This window comes from Chelon labrosus (genome assembly GCF_963514085.1).
Source record: "Chelon labrosus genome assembly, chromosome: 8".
Taxonomy (NCBI): Eukaryota; Metazoa; Chordata; class Actinopteri; order Mugiliformes; family Mugilidae; genus Chelon; species Chelon labrosus.
In genome coordinates this window covers 26,299,441-26,323,375 of record NC_140358.1, presented here as the reverse complement: position 1 = coordinate 26,323,375, position 23,935 = coordinate 26,299,441, and the positions used below count along the sequence as shown (strand labels likewise).

Genomic DNA, 23,935 nt, shown 5'->3' with positions numbered 1-23,935 from the left:
AAGAGCCACCGCCGCATAAAATTCACTACATCGCGACGGAATCGTAGCCCCGGACGCGAGCCGTACTGCGACTTTCCATCCCGTCACTCTGCGCCATCTCAAAACTGACAATTTAACTATTTTACCGGCTTCCCATGTAACTCCCAGTGCACGGTGGTGGGAAACGGCAGATTTGAAGTCCAGCAGGAGAGCTACAGTTGAGGAGGTTTGACTGGGCCTATTTGGCCCGTTTCCCTCTTTCCTTGCCACTGCATTGCTGGCAGGGAGTAAGCCTCTCATTCAGAGCACAGGAGACAGAATTTCAACTTTCAGGGCCACTTTGGATCCTGGTATTGTAAATCACAACGAGCTATAAAATATAATTACAAACCATGAAAGCCATAAGCTGAGTTACCCGTGGTTTGAGGGGAGTTTAATTATCATCTGATGGTGCAAAAGAGAATATGAGGCCACATTTGGATGCAGCTAGAAAAGCCCGGGACAGAGTACATAGACACATACTGCACAGTCAATAGCATCTACAGTATGTGGCATTTCTCAGATTTTCCCTGATGCATAAAAAGTAATAAGTCCAATTTTTTTTCAAGAACGCATTTGAGCTAAAAAAATAGCAATTCTTACCATCCCTGCTCTCCTGGCGATGACGGTGTGGAACTGCCCGTCTGAAACTTTTATCATGGTCATCAATTTATAAGTCCCACTCCCCAAGTTGAAGGAGAAGCGCATCCGTCCCTCGAAGATCTCCAACGCCAGGAACTCCGCCTTGTCTCCGGTCTGGTTGTCGTGGTTGTACATGAGCAGCGCGTTGCTCTTCAGGGTAGCGAACTTGATGTATATGTAGTTATTGTTGGGATCCAGAGATGGAAACTCCATGTAGGAGAGCTCCTCGAAGCCGTAGCTGTTCAGTTCGCAGTGTTTGCCGAAAACCCCTGAGGACAAAAACAGGCCCGGGGAGAGGATTCAGAGAGGAAGCCAATGAATGATTCACGGTCCTGCTGTGATAAAAATATCCACGGATAAAACAGAATCTTTATCGTTACACATTATATGCTTTATAAATAATAGCATCACAGGAGACGTTAACCACCGCCAGATTGTAATCTTCCAAAATGTTCATGAAAAACTTGCAAACTCCCTCTTTTTCTTTTTGTTTAATTTGGAAGCTATTTATAAGCGGAGCAATAGAAAAGATGACAAATGGAGACGCAAAATGAAATGACAGTGTCCACATTTGTTTAAGCAATCATGGATCAAGAGCGGAATAACCGTCTTCTCTGTGGGGAGATTGCGCGTCTGAAAATTGTCCGTCTTGCTTTTCAATTCAACGCGGCACTCTAATGGCCCGAAAGTTTCCTACTATTACTTACCAAATGGACAATGACAGTAATATCCGTCCACCCGATTCTGACAGGACCCGCCATTAAAACACGGGTTACACTCACAGTGATTGATGATGGAATCACACGTTTTGCCTGGGGTTCACAGAACGACACAAATTAAAATGGATGGGGTGACAGACAACACAGGAAACGCCCCGAGGGGAGCGCAGGTCACTTTCCCCCGGAGGCCAAGACGTGCAGACCTTTCATCATGTCCCAGCTGAGAAAATGCACTGCAAAAAAAGCTTAAAAATTTAACTATTCGACAGTATTATTAATAAATATGCAGCTTTAGTAGAGTTTTACTTATTGTCGTCAGATTTTGGAACAAATATCCAGCAAACGACATCTTGAAACTTTCAGGAAAAAAATAACAAATGACCTCGCTCGTTTTGGCCGGTCCGCCTCACTACGAGTAATTTTTTTTTTTTGCAGTGCATAAAGACAAACAATGTACATGAATCGCTGCCCCACATTCAAGCAAACACATGAGCTTTAACATCGTGATAAGGAATGTGACATTGATAATAAACATAATGGACCGGGGCAGGAGGAGAAATGATTCATGCGTGGTAAAAAAAACTTGACAATGAACTTCTGAAAATATATTCCATGTTGTAAATCCTGGGACAAGTTGCTTAATGGAGATGGATTCTGCTGCCAAAAAGCAGTTGGGGAAAACAGGAAGTTGGGAGTTCAAAGTGAGGGCATGCAAACTACTGTAAGTCAATAGGTGCGTTTCTGCAGGAGGGTCATTTATCTTGATGAAACCCAAAGATTTGTGGTCATTTTTTACGGTCATAATATAAAAGGACAGTAATGACTTGACTTGAGGCAAATCGCCTGCTACGGCCCTCTCTGAAAATGTCTTTCAGATGCTGCAGTCAGAGGCTGGACTGCGTACAGGATGCAAATGACTGCTCTAAGTAATTCCACTTAAATTCCACTCCCCTTTTATCGGGGCTAATAACACGGTGTATTCATTACATTTCCAAATTTAAAGGCCTGATTGGATCTTTTATAAAGCTGCTCATTTGTCATACAACTCAAAACACGGCCAAATGAGAATTCGTTGATTAAGAAATCCCTGTGTATACAGTGGGATTAGAAATTCATCTGCGTGTGGTCACAGTTGCATGTGCGTGAAGGCCCGCGATGAAATGGGATACCGGTGAACTGTGTGTGGAGTCCAGACTCCAGTCCTGAGCAGGGTCAGCTTCACATCATCCTTTTTATTAAAGCAAACACAGCAGGCTGATATGCATCACAGCTGATACCCCCCAACTTGTAATCCGAAAACCAAACTGTTTTTGGCAGCCGTGCTTGTATGCTATGGCTGCAACACCTCTTGGAAACATCGAGGAGCAAATATTTTCATTGGACCTAAAGCCTAAAGCCGCGTATGTGTGATTACAGCACTGTGTGAGTTTAAATGCGTGTATTAAAGTGCACCCACACTGTGTGCTCAGACGTTAAAATGTGACTCCTGCATGTGTAATACCTGCAAAGCCGGATTTGCAGAGGCAGTTGAAGCCGCCGGGGAAGTTCTGGCACAGCGCCCCATTCTTGCAGGGATTGGAAAGGCATTCGTTGACATCCCTCTCGCAGGCCATCCCGGTGAAACCCTCAGGACAGGTGCAGGAGAAACCCCCCACCAGATTATGGCAGGTGCCGCCGTTGTGGCAGGGCGACGGCTGGCACTCGTCGATGTCGGTCTCGCACAGAGCCCCGGTGTAGCCTGGCCTGCAGCTGCAGGCGTAGGGCTGCAGGGGGTGGTTGGAAACAAGGATCACGGGGACGCTTTCTTCTGTCTTCATATCAGGCCCGACACTGAGACGCCTCTTGCAGCTGCCTCCATTCTGGCACGGGTTGCGCGTGCAAGGATCATGGTCCACCGCGTCTATTTGCACCCCGCTCTGTCTATATAAAATGTCTTTGATACTCTGGAAGAATGTGGCCACACCGCTGGGGTTAACATATTGTCCATGGCCTCGTTTCACAGCTGCCATTAGGAAAGTCTGATTGTTGAGCTCAAACGCTCCGTAGAGCAGCACCCCTGTGCCTAGTCCTGCTAGCTGAGAGTTGGCAATGCGTAAGAAGCTGAGGTAGTGGTTGGTGAGAAAGCTTTTGACTCCTTCAGACTGGAGCCGAATGAGTATACTGTTATCCACTGTGGCATTGGTGAAGCCCATGAAGAGGACTCTCGCCGTATTGCTGACCGAACCGTGGACACCGTCACTGCTGCGGATGGTTAGTTCAAAATTTCCATCTGTTGAGCGAGCTTTAGAGTTGAGGCTGCACGTTCCGGCTGGGATACTAAACAGACCGGAGGACGGAGGGATAAGGGAGCAGTGGAATCTGTCCTGAATGTCGGGGTCTTGGGGTTTGACGTCTCCCAAAGAACCTCCAGGAAACATGTTTCCAAAGTAGTGGACAAAGATTTCCACGGACCTCGGCTCTGAAGGGTTGTCGTTCTGATCGTTAATTTTGACGTGAATGGTTCCTGTGGAGGACATCTGAGGCAAACCAGAGTCCTTGATCACAACAGAGAGGTAGAAGTCGCTAATCTGTTCTCTGTCGATCTCCCGGCTGGTGGTTAACACACCGGCATGACTGAGGCTGAAGTAGCTGTTGGCAGAGCCAGAGCTGAGGAGGCTGTACAGGAAAGGGCCTTGGTTGGGTGCTAGATCTGGGTCAGAGGCAGTTAATGTTGTGACGGGCGTTCCAGCTCTCTGGTTCTCCATTACCTCAGCGTAGGCAGTCGTCAGCGTAGGCCCGTTATCGTTGATATCTTCCAGATTCACGATCACAGTGGCGCTTCCGGTTGCCGGAGGCGTGCCAGTATCCACAGCGAGAACAGTCAGATTATACACGGGAGTTGTTTCTCTGTCTAGCTCCGCAGCCACAGACACTTGGCCGGTTTTCGGGTCGATAGTGAAAACATTTTTATCAAATTCAGGAGCGATGGAGTAAGAAAACCTGCTCCAGCTCGGGACGGAGTCTGAGTCCTCGGCCCGCACAAAAGTAACCAGACCGCCAGGCGACAGACCTTCGCTAACCTGCACATCATACAGTTCCTGGGTAAACACAGGTGGATCGTTGGCGTCGAGGATAGTGATATTTACAAACACCTCGTCGATGTCCGCGCCCCGAATGCTCCCTGCGTTCTTGGCCAACACTTTGAGTGAAATCTTTTCCTCTTTCTCACGGTCTAAAGTACCTGTGACATAAATCTGGCCAGTTTTCCTGTTGATGCCAAAGCCTTTCCTTCTGCTCTTACCGAAAATGAGGTAGTAAACCACTCCATCGTCTCCTTGGTCCCGGTCGCTGGCGAAAACTTCCCCGACCACTGTGCCTTTTGGAGCAGCTTCAGAGATTTCAAAGTAGTACTGTTTGGAGACAAAGCGGGGTACGTATTCATTGGCTCCTTTTAGCTGAATGTTGACGTTGGCGAAGCTGCAGCGCTCCTCGTCTGGGACATTGAAGGCCTTCACTGTTAAATGGTAGACCTGCTTAGCTTCATAATCCAAGAAGCCCTGGGTGGTGATGGTGCCCGTGTTCGGGTCGATGACAAAGAGGTCACTGTCTGATGACTGAATCGCGTACGCCATGACTGCGTTAGGTCCCGAATCGCGGTCGATGGCGTTCATCTTGACCACAGTGGTGCCACTCGGGACGTTCTCCTGCACGACGGGGAAGTACTCGTCTGGGTCGAACATGGGAGGGTTGTCGTTCACGTCGGTCACGTGTATTGTAACAGACACATAGCTTGTTTTTGCAATCCAACCTCCATCAGTGGCTGAAACTCTAAGCTCGTGTTGTTGCTTCTCTTCAAAGTCCAGAGGAAGAGCCAGGGATAACACTCCAGTTTTACTATTAAGTGCAAAGAGACCCTTGTCGTTGCCTGAATTAATACTGTAAGTGATAAGGCCATTCATTTCTTTGTCTTTGTCTCTGGCAGACAGGGTTCGTATCGCCGTTCCCACAGCAAGGCTTTCAGGTACAGTAGCTGAGATTTGGCTTTGTGAGAACTCAGGTGTGTGGTGGTTTTCCTCCGTGACTGCGATCCTCGCTGACGTCCGCGACGACAGAGGAGGGTTTCCTCTGTCGCTCGCGGTGACGTCAATGAGGAACATTTTATTCATGTCAGACGTCAGGGACGAGGCGACGGTGATCCATCCGCTCGTCTTGTCGAGTTTGAATTTACCGGAGCTGTTGCCGCCTGTTATTAAGTACTCCACCTCGGAATTAAGGCCAAAGTCTTTTTTATCGTGAGCTACAACTCGGATCAGTCTGGTGCCAACCTTGACGCTTTTAGTGACAGGTGTGAAGTAGCCGGGCGAATCAAACTCGGGGGGATTATCGTTGCTGTCGACGATGTTCACGATCACCGTCGTCTCGCTCATCAGAGGCTTGACCGCTCGGTCCGAGGCCGTGACGATGAAGCTGTGGCGGTTTATATTTAAACTACTAGCGCCTGTGGAGTTCTGATATTTTAACTGCTGCTTCACAAATATCTCCCCGGAGCTGGCGTTAATTCTGAAGTACTCCGACTGGGATCGGATGAAATAGAAGATTTTGCCGTTGAAACCCTCGTCGGGGTCGGTGGCGGACACCTGTGTGACCAGGGAGCCCACCTCCGTCAGCTCGGGGTAGTCCAGGTAGTAAGACGGCCGGCTAAATCTGGGGGCATTATCATTAATATCTGTGATGAATATGGTGACGTCTGTGCTTACTGTCCAGCCGGAGTCATGGGCAGTCACTTTGACGATGTAGTGATTGGTATCTTCTCTATTGAGCGGCCTACTGATTGTAATGTCTCCTGTGTTTGGATTAATGTTGAATGGGAGGCTGGTGTCTGTAATCGAATATCGGCTGATGGCATTTGAGCCAGCGTCCTCGTCCGTGGTGGTGACTCTGGTGACGGTGTAACCCACCGGAGCGTTCTCAGCCACCGTGCTGCTAAAGATCTTGGAAAACCTCGGGGCATTGTCGTTGACATCCAGCACGTTGATTAGCACTTTTACGGCTGCGTTTTTGGGAGGCAAACCCCGGTCAGTGGCTTTGACTTTCAAGGTATACAGAGCCACCTTCTCCCGGTCCAGCGGCCTGGTGGTTCGTATTTCGCCCGTGGCCCGATTAATGCTGAAGCTGTTCTCCTTGTTGCCGTCGATGATGGCGTATTCCAGCTGTCCGTTTGGCCCGCTGTCCAGATCAACGGCGGAGACCATGAGCACCCGCTGAGGTGAAAGGTTCTCCAGTATCTCAGCGTGAAAAGGATCCTTATCGAACACTGGGTGGTTGTCGTTCACGTCCAGCACCGTTATTTCCACCTTGTCGTAAGAGGAATAAGGTGGGAAGCCTTGATCTCTGGCCTCAATCCAGAGAACATACTTCTGAATGTGTTCATAATCCAGTGGATGCCGGATTGACAGCTCGCCCGACAGCTGGTCTATATGAAAGGCGTTATCCAGGTTGCCGCTGGCGATGTAATATGACAGCGGCCCGCCCCTCATGGAGGACCCGGTCACCGTGGTAACGACGTGGTTGTTGGGCTTGCTCTCGGGGAACGTGAACGTGCGCTCCTTCAGCCTGATGACGGGGAAGTTTCCTCCGGTGACAAAGCGCACGGTCACGGTGGTCGTATCCGTTTTGGGATTGGCTCCGCCGTCTTTCACCCGCACCGTCAGGGTGACTTCGGAGTTGCCGGTCAGCTTCTCGTTGGCGGTGATGGCCCCTCTGACCGGGTCGATCTTGAATTTCTCGGAGTTGCGCCCCATCAGGGAGTAGTGGAGCTGGGCGTTGGAACCGGAGTCCTCATCAGTGACGGTAACGGCAAAAACCAAGGACCCTGAAGAGAAAGACACAGGAACAAATTAGTACACAAAGGCAATACAGACATATGAACAAAAAGCCAATTTTAAAAATGTAGATCAATTAAAACCCCACAAACACTGCTTATTGCTTAATTAAAAAGCAAAGCACACAGGGTTCATTTACAGAAACGTATCGTCTGGAGAGAAAGTCAAGGCTTCTATCAAGAAAACGGTTCAGCGGAGACCAGAGATTCTCAAATTTCTCATCCTAAGTCAGTTTTTCCAACATGTTTCCAACAGCTTCATCCGCATGGCGACCGTGGGGATGTGAGGAGTAGACCACCTCAGTAAGATACTTTTTTTTTTTTTGTTGGTGTCACTATCCACCACATTACCAGGTACACGATACGGCAACAAAACTGAAGGTGACAGCGAGAACGGCACTTCTTTCCAGAATATCTGCACACGGTCACATGACCAAAACTAACGAAAAAGGGTGCCTGTGTGAGCTTTACATTTAAAACAGAGGTTGGAGGTGTTGGGAAACATTCTCTTAAGGCGGACAGATGAAAATTTTGTCCATGAACGGATAGTGTAGCACACTTTGGAAAGGCACCAGTTTTCAGGAGTGGATGTGACACCCTAATCACACTCCCACGGCGGTGATAATGAGATGGATACTGACACCGCACCTCTGCTAACAGTTATTTTATGCACTAATGTATTGCTATCAATGGCTTCCCATTCACTAACTTTTATCTTATTTCATTTTTGTTTGCTTCTGTCTCTCTAAAGTGGCTATTTCTTCCCCTATGTTGCTTGGGGAAACAGTATTATTGTCTTATTTCCTTATTATATTATTATATTATTATTTCCTTTTCATTATATCATAAAATTCAGGAATAAATTAGTTTAATAAAAGCCCAAATCTGTCAATTTTTTAAGAAAAATTGACTAATGCATATCTAAAAAATGTGAAAACAACTCAAACTTAAACTTAAACATAATATAAATTGATGCTCCTTCTATTTTTTTGCAATAAAACATAATATAAACCCATTTCAAACATACATTTAATCCCTCCGTCTGAATTCTCTATTTGATTTATCTCCTTCACTTTAAGAACATGACATCCTTAGATTAGATTAGATTACATTCAACTTTATTGTCATTGGATATAGCGCAGCTATATGCACAACAACATGGCATCTAACCGGAAATGCAAATAACAAAAAAATGCAAAATTTACCCCAAAGTAGGGAACAAGCTATGACTATTTACTATCCTTAGCACCTTTTAAGGCATGTACCAACCTGCTGCGGTGGAGGCGGGGATGTGGGTGACGTAGGGGTGGTGGTGGAAGCGCGGAGGGTTGTCGTTGATGTCGGCCACCGTCACCGACACGGTGGCTGAGCTGGACAGGCCCTGGGGCTGCCCTCCATCTGTCGCTACGACCAGCAGCTGGTAATTGGCCCGGTCCTCCCGGTCCAGCAGGGAGCTGGTGATAATCTGTCCCGTGGCCGGGTTGATGGAGAACTGGCCGTGTCCTCCGCTCAGGCTGTAGCTGCAGGGTGGGGGAGATAATAAAAGACGTGACAAAATGCACTGCTTATTTAAGGTTTTTACCTAAATACTGAGTATCAGGTTGTTATTCCAGTGGCTTTTATATATCCTGCAGAGACTGGAGGGCTTTGTTCAGTTCAACTGGCAGCCTGTGGTCTATAGAGGGCACTGTTTCAAGTACATTTAAGAGAACAATATGATCAATAATTGTCTCATTAAATCACAGAGGCCTCCAGCTTCGTGTTCTATCAAAACCAGACACTGATTTTTGGTTCAGCGCTCACAGGGAGTCTCTGCGGTTCAGGCCTCCCTCTCTGCTGAAGCCGAATCCTCCATTTGATTTATCTCCTTCAATTTAATTTATATTTCTGTGGAACACTGTGAGTATTTAATAAAATCTTAAAAACCCCAACAGCTATGACTTTCTCACACTATGCAAACCAAACTCAGAGTGCATGCATGCACATCATCACTCGACATGAAACCCATCACGTCTGAGGGGCCGCTCTCGTCCGCTTTCAAACAAATATCACGTTTCACCCTCTATCTCACGGGTCTCCGGCAGGACCCCGGGCGTAAATGTAAACTGACACATACATGTACACACCAGTGCATATTTTGAAAAGGGCTCCTTGAAAAAGCATCCCCCTCCAGAGATGGGACGACAAATTGCGGGACAACGTGCGAACGCGAAACGAGTGGATGCAGGGCTTATTTGGACACCGTCAACAATACAAACCGTCCACAGACGCTTGTGGTCAGAACATAGTCCAGAGACGGATCCAAGTTGGGACTTATGTTTAATGGGCTGTGAGAATCCAAACTAATAACTGAAGGTAACAGGTCCTGGTCTCCATTAAGGGCCTCGATCCCCCCGGAACCCCTGATGGGCACATCTTGTACTGTCATAGACAATTAACATCCTCATTACCATGTTTTGGGAAAGTGGAGCACTGTGCGGTACCCCCCAGTGTGTACTCAGTGGGGCGAGGAGGGGCTGGACTTGAGTCCGGCTTGAGAGAGACTGACCAGAAGCTCCTAAAAGCTCCCCAACGGAGGGGGGGCTGTGAAAAACAACAAAAAAAAAGCTGTCAACCAGTTTAAACATCACAGCCCAAAAACAAGGACTTCGGGCGCTGACTATAACTCAGCACTCCGCAACTCAACGCCTGTCATCGATTGCAACATCGGCCTGGAATTTAACAAAGCTGGTGATTGAGGGGAAGCGTTTCGCCGGAGGAGTGAGGGGAGCCAAGGGGCGGCGGCAGCGGCGGGTCCCGCGTAACCCCCCGAAAGGCTATTTTAACACCAGGGAAGCAAAGCAAACTTAAACTGACCTGATTACTCACAGTAGTTACTGGATCTGCACAGGGTGACACGGATCTCCTCTGGATTGTAATAACATCAACGTATGAACAAACTCTCACTGCTAATGATCTACTGGTCTTCTTTTACTGTATTAAATGTTTATGTCCTCCTCTAGTCATTTACAGTAAATTAATGTAGTAATTTAAAGACTTATTTCGTGGATATTGTTGAGGCTATTCATTCAGTCAGTTTCACCTCAGTCAGAACAAACAGGCCTGATTAGAAGGACGTTTTATGCAGATTGAGAGCGGTGGTGTAAACCTTTAATAATCAGCTCCTAACAACCATGTAAACACTTGATGTGATGGTTTCTGACGGTTTTAATGTGAGTTTCCAGGAAGGAAGGAAACGTGGAGGTAGCAGAACGACCGGCTGTTCAAACAGCAAAACCAGAATCAAGGTGGGAAGCGACACAAGTTGGGGCAAAAAAAACTACTCTTCCTTTGTTTACACCGATCAGCCGCAACATTAAAACCACTGACGGGAGAGGTAAATAACATTGACCATCTTGTGACAGTTCATTGTTCTGCTGGGAAACTTCTGGACCTGGCATTCATTGGTGTGGATGTTACTTAGACATGTAGCACCCACCTAGACCAGGCCAGGCACCCCCACCCCATAGCAACGACACTCCTTGATGGCAGCAGCCATCCCCAGCAGGATGCAACCACAAAAACACTTTAGGAACAACTAAAAAAAAACATGAAGACAGCACAAGGTGTTGACCTGGCCTCCAAATTCACTAGATCCCAAACTGATCAAGTATCTGTGGGATGATCCACAGAGGACCCTCCCCTCAAAGGCCCCCCCCCCCCACTAACAACATTCTGTTGCCAGACACCACAGGACACCCTCAGAAGGCCCATGTCCATTCTCTGATGAGTCACCACAAGAATAAGTCTCCGAGTGAAAGTACTCCTGAGTCTGTCCAGGGGATCCTCTACAGTCAGAGAGTCCAGCTCCACCCCCATGTCTATTAATACCATATCTACTTATTTCATCCGACACATTTGGGGTTTGAAATGTACAAAAGAGAACCATGTACCTAAGCAACCACAGACAGGAACGTCAAGTAGAGAGCAACTGTCAGCAACAAAGTGATAAGAGATGAGAGAGTGGTTTTATTTATGGCTTAAACGCCTTTGGGACAAACTTGGGACACCCTCAGAAGGCCCATGTCCATTCTCTGACGAGTCACAACTGTTTTGGAGGCACAAGGGAGACCTAGACGATATTAGGAAGTTGGTCTTAATGTTATACCTGATCTGTGTATACATTTACAGCAGTTTCACAGACATGACCACTCTGTATATCAATAAAGTTATATTAGGACTTCTATATAAGTTGTATTCTTCTTACCAGAATGGTTTCAGTTGGGTTAAAGACATATTGTCCATGTAAACGTAGCATTGGATCAGAGTTAAACTAATGCATTTGCAGCAAAGTTGTCTGCAAACCAGGTCACGGAACACTGGGGGCCTGATGAACCGTGACGTACCCAGTCTGGGAACATTACTTGAAAGTCATTAAACACTCATCCTCGTTAAGGGTACCTTATGACGCCATTGACGCCCACGTCCGCGTCCGAGCTGTTGACCAGAAGCACATCAGTCCCGGTCGGGGCGTCCTCCGTGATGGTGGTGTGGAAGTTGGAGGAGGTGAAGACGGGGGTGTTATCGTTGACGTCGTCCACCAGCACCGTCACTGTGCCCGTTCCGCTCAGCGATGGAGAGCCTAGAGGTGGAGGGGGGGAAGGGAAAGAGAAACAAGTGTGAGCGACTATGGCGGTTTACTTCTCCTTACGTGAACCGGCCAGAACAGAAGCCACCCATCACACGTCCCGTTCACATGACAGGGCTGGAGATCCTTCAGATTGACAGAATAACAAACTCTTTTTCATGCCACAGTGAGTTGGTAAAGGGGACACATGTGACCGCCATTAAGACTCTCGTTTCGACTTTAGACTAGATCCTGATTTATTGTACATGACGTTTCATTTGCAACCAAATCCACACTGAACCAATTCATTCTCCTTGCGAGGGCCTTCCGCCGCAATTTCCCTGCTGCATCTAATTCGAGCAAATGTGTCTGGCCACCGGTTTGCATTTCCATCGGTCGCACTGTCACATCAACGCACATCAGCGAAAAACACATCAAAGCGGGCTCGGTGTCTCTGAAACTGAATCTTTCAGCCGTCCTTCCTGGGGTCTTATACCCATAGACACCGCGCTGTGGAGATTAAATCTATTTTAAGGTGCGCGGCGCTGAGCGGGTCGGTCTGTGGAATCTGAGCGAGCAGGAGTGCTATTTTCAGCAAAAAAAAATCCAACCGTTTTCCTCCCAGAGTGGGTGACGAAACGACGCTAGCCGGGGGCCCGGGGGATGGATTTAAATCAATAGCAGATGAAAATGAGCTGCAATGCAGAAAACCCTAAGAAAAGGAAAAAGATATGTGCCCCGCTCGAGCTGCCCTTTCTAATCCTTCCTTTAAAGGCACGCCGAACCTGCCTGATCTATACTCCCAACATAAACACGAGTTCAGCCTCATTACTGAAAGCCACAGTACGGGATTTGGGGACATCTCTAAAGCTCCCGGAGCTATTCTGAGCTCTTAATTATTTGCATATGTTTTGCAGTGTAAATACTAAGAGGACAGAGAGCACCTGAGGATTGAGGAAAAGCCGAGATCTGAACGCTATAACAGGCTCTTTCTCCACCTCCAACGCGTCCCTGTTCCCTCCAGCAGCTCTCTTCAGGAATCCATGTGAATATGTAAACTATAATACACAATCTTTCACTGTGTACTCAGCTGCGGAAAACATCAGATGCTTGAACTCGCGTACCGCGGGGGCCCCGGATTAATAAGAGATAATACAAAAAAACATTTGGCAACGGCCACAAAGAGCCTCTCCTAATGCTGTGCAAAATCAAAACATGAAGAATCGGAGAAAAGAGGGACGGGAGGGGGATAAGAACGAAAGCTTCGGGGACTGTGGCTTTATTATTCAGCCAGTGTGGATTACCTTATAAATATGACAAAACCAGAGTGTCCTGGTTGTTATTATATTTTGCACCAGTTCTCCTCATTTGGAAGTCAGATGATTTATTATTAGGCCTAGGCAGCCTCATGTTCATAGGGTTTGCAGTGAATTTCTCGACAGTTTCTGCAGTTCTCTAGAGAATAAACAGAGGAAAAGTATTTATTTTTCTTATTGGATGGCGTCATTAGGTCAAAATATGTCAAGCAACCAGGAGAACAAATTACATTCCTATTCCTAAATTAACCCTTGTATTGTTTTCCCATCGACCAACCTAGTCTGTTTTACTATTGATCCTCCTGAGACCCGGCGTCCTCATATGAGGACATTAAGTTTTCAGGTTTGTGGCAGCTTATTCCGCTTTCTGCTTCATTTTATGTTGTCAGCATAAGTAGAATTCTTTTGTCTGCCATCTAGTGGTAGCAAATTGTCAATACACTAGTCTGTGATAGCGGGCATTTCAGCGGATTCATTCTACAGCCGATCACGGGACAAAAGTGGTACACAACCTCATCAAGTTACAGTTGAAACGTCTTTATTCATGCTTTCTAATTTTTCTAGTTTGATATGATACGCACATTTAACAAGTTGTGTCAATAGTAACAAGCTACGATGTCGCTAATTAGCAGGTACTCGTTGGAGGACATTGGGATTTCATTGTTTGCAATTCAGTTTCAAACTGTTTTATATATGAACACTGAAAAACAGTGTCTGCAATTCTGTTTTTGCACAGCAATGTTCAGGTATTAAAATAACAGTTTTAGGTTTTGTTACGCACTGGTGACTTTATTGGAATATACAGTGAAATAATCCCCGTGTCCACATATGAGGACATTTTTTTTCAAAAACGACTTCCTGTTCAAAGGTGAGGCTTAGTTTTTATACTTCTCAGGACCAACTAATAACAAATACCTTGGAGAAATTAAAAATGCAACCCAAACAAATGTAAAATAAAATAAGACATCTATTTTTAGGCAGCTAATTACTATATATTGTATCCTTCTTTTTGGATTTCATAGGCTGTAGACATATATATGTAACATAAAAATATCTGGAAATATTCTAACAACAGGAAGGTTTTATTAAAGGCTGATTAGCAGATTAATTATGTAACCTAGCCTGTATTTTTTGAGTATGCGTCCCTTAGCACAAAGAAGTAAAATCCACTTTTTATTATGTTTATTACCCGTACTACCTCTGCAGCAACATGTACATATATAATCCCTATAATTCCCGTTTACATTTGCACTTTGCACTTACAGACACGTTTACATCCTCTGTGGACAGTTTGGAAAGTTAAAATATTTATGGCATAGTACTTTTTTTTGTATTGTTCTATTGCTTTTGTTTTTTGTGGCTTGTACTTGCCTCAAATTGCCCCCCAGGGAGACAAATAAAGTTTTCTGAATCTGAATCTGAATCTAAGCCGCTGACCTCCCTGTTGGCGCAGAGAGACAAAGACAGAATTCCCCCACGAACGTCAACTAACTTTGGGGTTTTTGAGGCCACCGTTGTTTCCCTCGGAGGGAGTGGGGGGTAGGGAATTCCTCCCAGAATAAAAAAATGAGATTTGATGGTTTACTGTAACATCACATCAACGCCCTGGCTTTGTGATAATAAACAGACATTTGACCTTGAGCTGGTAATGTATCCAGGGTTTCTGGTCAGAACAGAAGGGGCCGACATGCGCGTTCAGAATAAACAGAGCTGAATTCCAGAAGCAAAATAAATGACACAAACAGAGGTAACGGTAAACAGCGCTTAGACCAAAAGAGACCCAGAAACCATGCAACACTAATCTTTAGCCACTCATTACCAAACTGAGTCATGTCCTCTGCTGCCGGGGCTCACTCTGCTGACTTTTCGAGGGCCCGTGTTTACAACCGCATACGCGATGATAAATTAAGATGATTATGTTTTTCCACCTTTACAAATATTTGTGAATATGGGAGTCCTGCTTGTAAGCAAACCGCTCGCATTTACACAGGGACGCCCGGCCGCAAATTTGGAAAGAGGTCACCAGAAACATAATCCAAGCATAAAATGTATTTCTGTCCAGCCTGTTCTTAGAGTTATTATGTAATAAACGGCCCCAACATGCGGTTGAAACGGCCCAAAACTAACGCAGTCAGCGGGATTACTTCACCGCGCTCGATTGCGGCGCCCTGATTCCGCCGCGCGGTCCTCGAGGAGGTCACGGCGTCACCGTTGGAGCGTGATTTAACTGAGTCATCGTGCAGGTTGTTACCGTGGCAACAGATCGGAGCAGCCGGCGGCCGATCCTCTTTAACTGAGGAGACGCCCAAGTCAGCAAGGTGTCGGTATCACTTTAAGTTCACCTTGCGCCGAGCCGCCGCCGCTGCTGCTGCTGGGCAGAGTGTGTTTGACAGTCGGCAACTCGCTAAGACCGTTGTTGATCAAAGATGTTCCCTGCAGGCTGGAGCTGCTGGGCTGATAAGTGGCTCGGGGAGCTAAGTGGCTTTGTCTGCAAAAGCCATTAGCGCCTAACAAGAGGCCGAGTTAAGGGAGAAAATATTAGTTTTTGAACGTCGAGCCAGCCGCCGCGTTCTCCCGGCCCGAAAACTGCCTCCTGCTGCACACTGAGCATTTCAATGGCATTGTTTCCCACCCCGCTAAGAGAGGAAGCGGTATTTGTGTGCACGCGGAGCACGCTGCCCTCTTTCCAGGCATTTTGCTTCTGCTCAGGATGTGACGCCACAACCTGTTTACTGCCTCGGGGAGAATGAGCGGCCTTCCCCCCGCGGGGACCTCTGACGTCCAGCGCCTCTGTCGCCGAGCACATCGGGGACTCTGAGGCGCGGGACACTGTTACACCGGCTAATCCTTAGTAAGCACAAAGCAAAGACACCCCACCCCTCCAGTCAGCGAGGACCTAAACTAAGTACTTCCAAATCCCCCTGACGCTCCTCTGGGCAAACCTGAACCTGCGCTGACCCCTCTGTCTCCCCCGTCGGCGGGAGCGGAATAAAAACGGAGCATTTTTCTTTCTCGGCGTATCGGTTCTCGTGGCATCGTGCTCCTCGGTGCAGCCACAGGACGTGCCTTCTTAGCCTCCCCGGGGCTCCCCGATATCACATAACCCCTGGCAGCTGTCACACCCCCCCTCCAAACCTCCTCTTCAACGTGCAAATAACTCAGATCTATCTCGTTACAGTGCGTGGGATGACAGATTTAGTCAAGGAACACTATATCTTGGTAGGTATGCAAATGTATGTAAATGACAGTTGTTTCGGATACTTCTGGTCGTGCCGGGACATTCTTAAGATTCATAAGATGGCGGCTGCTAAATAACGGCCCTCGACTTCCCGGCACGAGTGAGCCGTCTCTTTCCGATCCTTAAATTTCCCCTGAATACCTGTAACATTTTTTTTAAATGTACAAAATGAACCCCGATCCCCTTTTTTCTTCTTCTTCTCTTTTTTATGGAAGGAGTGACTCAACAGGAGAGGAATGCGCTCCAAGAGTGTTGAGAAATGCCAGCATCTCCTCCAAACAGCCTTCGCTGGAATCTGGCAAAGCCCTGGGAAGAGTGTCAGGGTCGATGATTTAGACGGCCGCAGCCGAGCGCGGGTCGCGTCGCGTCGCCCCGGGCTCGGCCGTGGGGACGCGGCGGAGGAAGCACGCCCGGACCCTGGCGGCGCGCGAAGCTTGGCCCCGGCGCTGGACGACAAATGACATCATTTAACCGCGGAAAGGGAGCCGGTGGAAATTTGCAGCGGGAAGTCAGCTGCCTACCGGTGGCTGCCATGCGCTGCGGTTAGACAAGTATTTTTTCCACTGGCAAAACTCCCATCCCCAGACCCTTTATTTTTTTTTCTTTTTGCAGTATTTTACAGTTTTTATAAGGTTGCATTAACCACTGACTGTTTTTTCTAATAAAAGACATTTAAAGGAGCAGCGCTAATGTTGTTAATTGCCATGAAACAAATCCATCCAGTGCAATGTTCATCAAAGTCTTTCCATGAGGAGTGTGTGAGAAAATGTTTGAATTCTTATTATTACCGCTGTGCTTAAAAAAAAAAAGCTGTCGTTTGTAGGCTGCTCTGCCAAAACAGATAAGACCATCAAGGCACTACCGGACCTCTCCGTCTGAAGTTTGCGCCGTGAGCCTAATCTTATTTCAGGGGTTAATCTTGGGTCACCGAGGAGAGCAAACCGCGAGGACCTGACACGTCTCTCCTTGTGATTACACCCTCACATCACTGGTGTTTACCTCGTGCCAAGAACTTATCAACGCCATCGCTCGGGTCTCAACGCCCTCCGATCTCCGTCTGGTTTTACAGAAAACTGTTTTTGAGCGCAGCTGGCACTCGCCGCTCGCCCGCGTGATCCAAATTCATTTCGGCTATTACTGCACACGAGGAGGAGACTGGGGTTCGGTCCAGAGGAGCGCGCTCGCTCAATCAGAAAAGAAAATAGTGGACTCTGTGGTACAGCGTTTTCCATGAGGAGAATTTGCAGCCGGAGTCGCTAAAGCTCCGAGGTGGCGAGGGAAGCTAAACCCCTTGTGATAACCCCCTGTCTCCACAACTGAGGGGTTTCTCCATGGGAAGACATCAGACTGATGGTATTCAGATAGCCGCCTTTATCCCGCGAGCGGCCATTACACTCCGGATAAAGCTGAAAGACACTGGCGTCAGTGCACCTCCTTTCACACAAAGCAACTCAATCCGTCGGGGAGCTCAAAGCGCTGGAGCCGCGTGAGGATTCCTCCCCGCTTTTAATTGAATCTAGGAACGCCATTACCATTTAATTAAATGCAGCACATTCCCCAGAGAACTGGGAGTGACACAGTTGGGGCAGTGACAACCAAAGCACAGCGCTGTGCAGTGATATTTCAGAGTAGAGCCAAAGAACTTAAAAGTGGGACTGACGTTCAATTCTGTCTGCTAATACACCGATCAGGCATAACATTAAGACCACATTTTTAATATTGTGAAGGTCTCCTTTGTGGTGGCTCATCAGAGAATGGACATGGGTCTTCTGAGGGTGTCCTGTGGTGTCTGGGAACAGAATGTTATTAGTGGGGGGGGGCTTTGAGGGGAGGGGCCTCTGTGGATCATCCCACAGATACTTGATCAGTTTGGGATCTAGTGAATATGGGGGCCAGGTCAACACCTTGTGCTGTTCTTCATGTTTTTTTGAGTTGCTCCTAAAGCGTTTTTGTGGCTGCATCCTGCTGGGGATGTCTGCTGCCATCAGGGAGTATCATTGCTATGGGGTGGGGGTGCCTGGTCTGGTCTAGGTGGGTGCTACATGTCTAAGTAACATCCACACCAATGAATGAATGCCAGGTCCAGAAGTTTCCCAGCAGAACACTGAATTGTCACAAGATGATCAATGTTATTCACTTCTCCTGTCAGTGGTTTTAATGTTGTGGCTGATCAGTGTATTTCCCTGGTGTGTCTGAGATCAAACCTATTGTAAGAGTTTGGTTTGGGAAAAAAAAGAAACTGCGTCCAAAATAACAAGCTTGAGTCTAAAGTCGACCAGCCGACCATCTGCCTCCTCCATCGCAGAGATCCACAGACAGTTTCCCCTGTAAGCCTCTCAACCCAGAAAGCATTGTCTAGCATAAACATATGGCAGGGTCTAAGCACCTTATTAGTGTACATTACCACCGGACAAATCACATTAACCTCCAAGAAGGTGCCGTGGCCATACTTTCTGAACCTTAGGGGGCACAAATACACGTGTTAATGACTATTAAGCTATCTGTTTTCTGACCGCTGCATCTGCCGCGAGGGTGCACGCTGCTGCGAGAGCCGCTCGGGCGGGTTGTCGAGAGGGGGGGGGGTTTGATTTGAAGAAAAACAGCAGCGGCCACCCCCTGGGAAAGGCTGCGAGTCGCCCCGAGTTGCTCAGTCTAAGCCGAGCTAAGACGCAGGTTTGAGTGTCTCTGCTGGCACAAGAGATAATCTCTTCCCTCGGCGTATGACCGAGTGATGTTTTATCGAAAACAGAACGGAGTTCACACACACAGGAAGGATGAAGCCGGGATGTCCAAACAACCGGGGGCTTGTTGAACCGGGGGAAGTCCGGGAACAGGTTGACTTAGGGAAGACGGATGAATGTGTAAATTTATGAGACAGCCCATCTGTAGCCCGAAGCTTAAGGCTAAACGGTTAATTACGGTTTATGGACTGCGGCTAGATTGTGCTCTTAAGGGACAGCGCAAATAAAACACATCATTACTCAGGGTGGTGGTGGGGGGGGCGGAGGGGAGATGAGGGGAAGGGGGGGTTGAATTGGCCGGCGACGAGGCAAAATTGACATTTTTCTGCCTCTGAGAACCTGTTGCTTTGCGACAAAGCTTCTTTTAATGCAGTCCCGTCCAGCAGCAGTGAAAGGCCTCGTGGGGCTGAGTGCAGGGTGCGAGCTGTCCCACTGCACAGTTTGCCAAACATAACAGAGTAAACAGAGGTTTTCTCACACTTAACAAGCAACACGGTGAAAGGGATATCTCGGCAGAGCACTCGGAGCTGCTACCCGGCATAAGTAAAAGAAAGAAAACGGAATATTTCTAATCATACGGCATTCGTCAAATTAAACCAAAAATGTTATTTCATGGACTGCTGCTGCGTTTTTTGCAGAATTTCTTCCCCATATGTTGCAGATAGGGCTTGTACGGCTTGCACGCGGGCAAAAAAAAAGACATTTAGTGCAGCCGTTGTGAAATTTAATAAAGCGATTTGCCTTTTTTTGTGCTTTTTTACTACAAGTGGTGCTTTTATTTGTCGAATTTTTGGAAATCCCTGATCTACAAGCGGGTCTGAGGACTGCTCGGATCACGACCAGCAGCGAGGGGGTGGAAAACTTAACGCCGGCTCATAATACATGCTCTATAATGTTCATACGTGGACCACATAAAGCCGAAATATGTCTTTGGGAAAGTGTTTAAGAGCGAAAGCATGCGTGCTCATTCGCACACGTGTCACATACTGCAGGGTTTTTGGCTTTTTGGCTTTTTTTTTTTTTTTGCAGAAAAGTTAGAAGCAGCTACAGCTAGTTGGGATACAATTAGTTCTGTGAGCAAGCAAAGCGGGCTCCTAAGAAACAGAGTGCATAAACATCATTAAAAAGTGGATTTTGCCAGGCTGGAGCGCTAATCATCCAACCCGCACCACCTTTATAATACTCCTCCCTCCCCCTGTTTTTTTTTTTTTATTTACTTACAAAAACATTCAGATCCAGCGACTGTTAAAGGGTGTAGCAGGGGCTGGAAAAGAGAAAACAGGCGATAGGAAAAAACTCCACATGCGAGACCACATTGTTACTGCGAAAGGTTTTTTAAGAGCTGATCCAGAACGTTACTAGCTCTGTTAAAGTTCATTTGAGGAACCTGATATTTTAGTTGGCCGCGTCCCGCCGCTGCCGCTAGACTGCAGACGGGGCTGAAGCCCTTCGAGAAATGGACCCCGTTAAAAGATTTATAGTGGCAAGCGCCGGGGACAGCGATCCGGCGATGCGGCGATCTGCGTTTTTTAACACCCCCGTTATCAGGCGTCCGTACGGGACTTCATTTGCTCTGTTTGTGTTTCTCTACAAGGGCGGATTGAAAGATATATACGCTCAGATTAAATATTCTTTATTGTTCTTGAGAAAGCCTGGAGATTGACAGATCATTACTCAGCCAATCAAGTCGGACGGAGAGTGGAATGGGGGAGAAAGCCCAAGAAGACTGGAAGGTTTACACACCAGATTCATGGGAGCCATTAAAGAGAATAAAAGATCCTGCTTTTAAATAGGGATGGTCATTAAAATTCTTTATCTGCTAAGCGGTCGTTTAGCCCCCACTCCCCCCCTCCCTCCCTCCCCAAAACTTCCCCTCACCCACCGGGCCAAAAGGCCATATACAAACAGTGTGGCTCTATGGAGCGATGTGCTGGAGGGATGTGAAAGACATGGGATTTCTATGCGACCGTATCCGCCATAATAGGCATGGGCCAAGGGATTTACTGTGCCTCCTCTTTAATAAATGTGGTCAAACGCTATGCATGTCAATGCACCCCCCCAACCCCCACCCCCACCCCCCAAGGAAGCTCTCACCCCGCCACCACACGCAGTCCAGCACAAACTCGGAGGCGACATGCAAAAAAAAAATGCACTGTCACGCACCGATACAAATATATAAATGGGAATAAACAGAAAAAATAAATAAATAAAACACGCTGCCAGACAGAAGAAACCAGTTAATGCGCTCAATGTGATCTAAATTTCTCTTCAGCTTTTGTCACAGTTCACGAAAACCCTTCAGCGTAACTCGTACCAGCCTTCTCAAACTCTTTTTTTTTTTTTTTTTTTTGATTTATTGCTTTCATACGGATTTGTTTCATTTAAGCGTTTAGGATTTTGAATCAGAAACCACAGCAGACACTCGAAACGTGCCATTAAGGACTTAAAAGAATTACAGACCTAAGCCCTGCGTGGAAGAGATAATTATTATGCAAGAGAGGCTCAACCGCTGGAGTAATCAAGGAATTGATTTCGTCCAGACGCGGTATTGACGCGCGTCCTGAGCGGCAGGGTCGGCTCGCACCTGGCATTAAAATTAACCTCCACTTACGATCCAATCACAGTTTTCGGGCTCTGTGTGCAAAATAAATGAACGCTGAGGATGCAGTAGAATATTGTGCAAACAGGATAGCTACGTTCTGCTGTTTGCATGTGATCCCCTTCATAGGGACATGGTGTAAATCGTGGAACAAGCTGAAAGCACACACATTAAAGTCTGCTTAAGCAAGCGGACATCAAATTAGCAGGAGTTTCTGTTAATGAGGCTAAGATGCATGAGCGTTCACACCACTAAAATAATATTGCCTAATGTGTTCTGAGCGATCGGGTCTCAAATGTACCCTTAATGAGTCTTGGACGTGTCCACGCCAGCACTTAGAGCTGGCTGCTGGATGCATGCTAATAGCACATCTGAACAGGGCTTTTAATTTCTAATTCACCCCTTCATTTTGACAGCACGGTCTAATTTAATATAAAAGTTGCACCCGCTGTCGTCGTCGAGTTTGGGAAATGAAAGAATAGCATGCTAATAGTAAAGTGGCGCTTACAGGAGTTTAATCGGATTCAAAATCCCACACCCGATGAGTCAATTTTCTCTGACCCCAGACGCCTGCTTTAAGTCACTGCAGCAGCATTGCCTGACAAAAGCATTTTACGCTGCGCGACTCTGTTGGAGATCCCATTGTTTCACATTCTTCCGTGCAGGCAGAACTTGTACGCCGCGAAGCAGGGGCTTAAAAAATCTGATTTGCCTGCAGCCGATCCCAGATGTTGGCTCAGCAGCAGCAGCAGCAGCAGCAGAAGCAGCAACAGCGCATGCAACCTCCCAGATATCTCCGTCTGTCCGCGCAACTGGTTAACTCCAGCAAACAACTTTCCGTAAACAAGGACGAGAGGTGGGGGGAGAACAAGAAAACACAAAGAAAGCGTCGCGGGTCAGATTTCCTCACAACAAGACGCCTTGTAAAACACCTTTGTGCAGCTTGTGCGGATGCCACATATTTCAAATAATTGCAGAAGTTTACCAAATTGTGCCGTTCTCCGAAGCCAGGACCCATTATGAGTACCAGCGCCCGGTGAGCTCTTTAGTTTCCATGTTTTTCAGGACACATTTAGCAGTGAGCACAACCTGGAGCTCTGCTCGGGCTACGATTAATGAGTTTACCTTCACAGAAAACACAGGAAATGTCCCAAGAGAAGGGGCCATTAAGGCACAATGAACAGGGACGCAGCCCTGCCCATAAATGTGAAAGTGGGTCTATGATTCATGCACAGAGCTAGCTGAGACGTTAGAGCTCGTCTGTGTCGTGTGGTTGCAGCGGGACCAGACATCACAATCTAGAATAGATAGGATAATACCTCTATAGACCAAAGCCTCCGGATGATACTTCTGCTTTTTTTCTTTTGCTTACGTCGTGTTTCTGGAATAGAACTAGCCAAACGCGGCAGCATGGGAAGACAAAGGCGGACTTCGACATGTTTAGATGGACGCCTGCGGTCAGAAAAGCCGTCCATACGAGACGGGAGGCTCGGAGACATGTCTGCCCCATCCACCTTCGGACTTTCCTGCCAGATAGCGCCTGGGAGAACCGTTTCCCCACGCCGTCTCGGCCGAGGCCTCAAAAATGTGAGAAAATGCTGCCGGGTAATTTGGCGTGTACTATGATTATGGGGTTTTTTGATATTTTGATATTCTACCCCGAAATCCCTCTTTCGGACTCGGCATTGTACTGAGACGTCCTGTCAAAATATTTTGGAATTGTTGTCAGGGCTCTAAATGCGGAGACGTCGCGAAGCGCACAAAAAAAAAAAGGGATCGAATCCTAATTAGTATGTTCACTTGTTGGGCAACTTGGACTTTGAGATGTGGCACGGGCGTCTGAGAACAGCACATGAAGCGAGAAAACCCCTAAAAAGGAGGGCGTTGTTATCAGAAACGTTTGCGCTCTTGCAAAACTTTAGTAGTAGTATTAGTGATTAGTTTATTTATATAATATACAGAAAATCCACCTCCCTCGTGAATATTCAGATGATCAAATGATGGAAATGCCAAAGCCCGGTTTTTCAAAACAAGACATCGTCTCACCAAAGTCTGCACATGGTCAAAAATACACAGCATTATGAACGGTCACATGGTCAGTCCAGGAATGAAACAGAAACCACCCTCAGACCATGACGGCTGTGCCAGAGCAGCTCGGCGGAAACATATACTTAGCTGGGATAGCATGTGATTTGG

General features: G+C 47.1%; 1 protein-coding gene across 1 annotated transcript in view; it reads right to left on the bottom strand.

Moving 5' to 3' along the window:
• The window catches only part of fat4 (FAT atypical cadherin 4), a 113,377-nt gene that overhangs the window by 16,924 nt on the left and 72,518 nt on the right, over window positions 1–23,935 (bottom strand). Inside the window, exons 7-11 of the mRNA XM_084549849.1 lie at window positions 11,680–11,860; window positions 8,509–8,759; window positions 2,881–7,230; window positions 1,368–1,472; window positions 622–929 (exon numbers count right to left, since the gene is read on the bottom strand). Coding sequence (XP_084405975.1) covers window positions 622–929; window positions 1,368–1,472; window positions 2,881–7,230; window positions 8,509–8,759; window positions 11,680–11,860 — 5,195 coding nt within the window. The remainder of the gene's footprint in view (window positions 1–621; window positions 930–1,367; window positions 1,473–2,880; window positions 7,231–8,508; window positions 8,760–11,679; window positions 11,861–23,935) is intronic.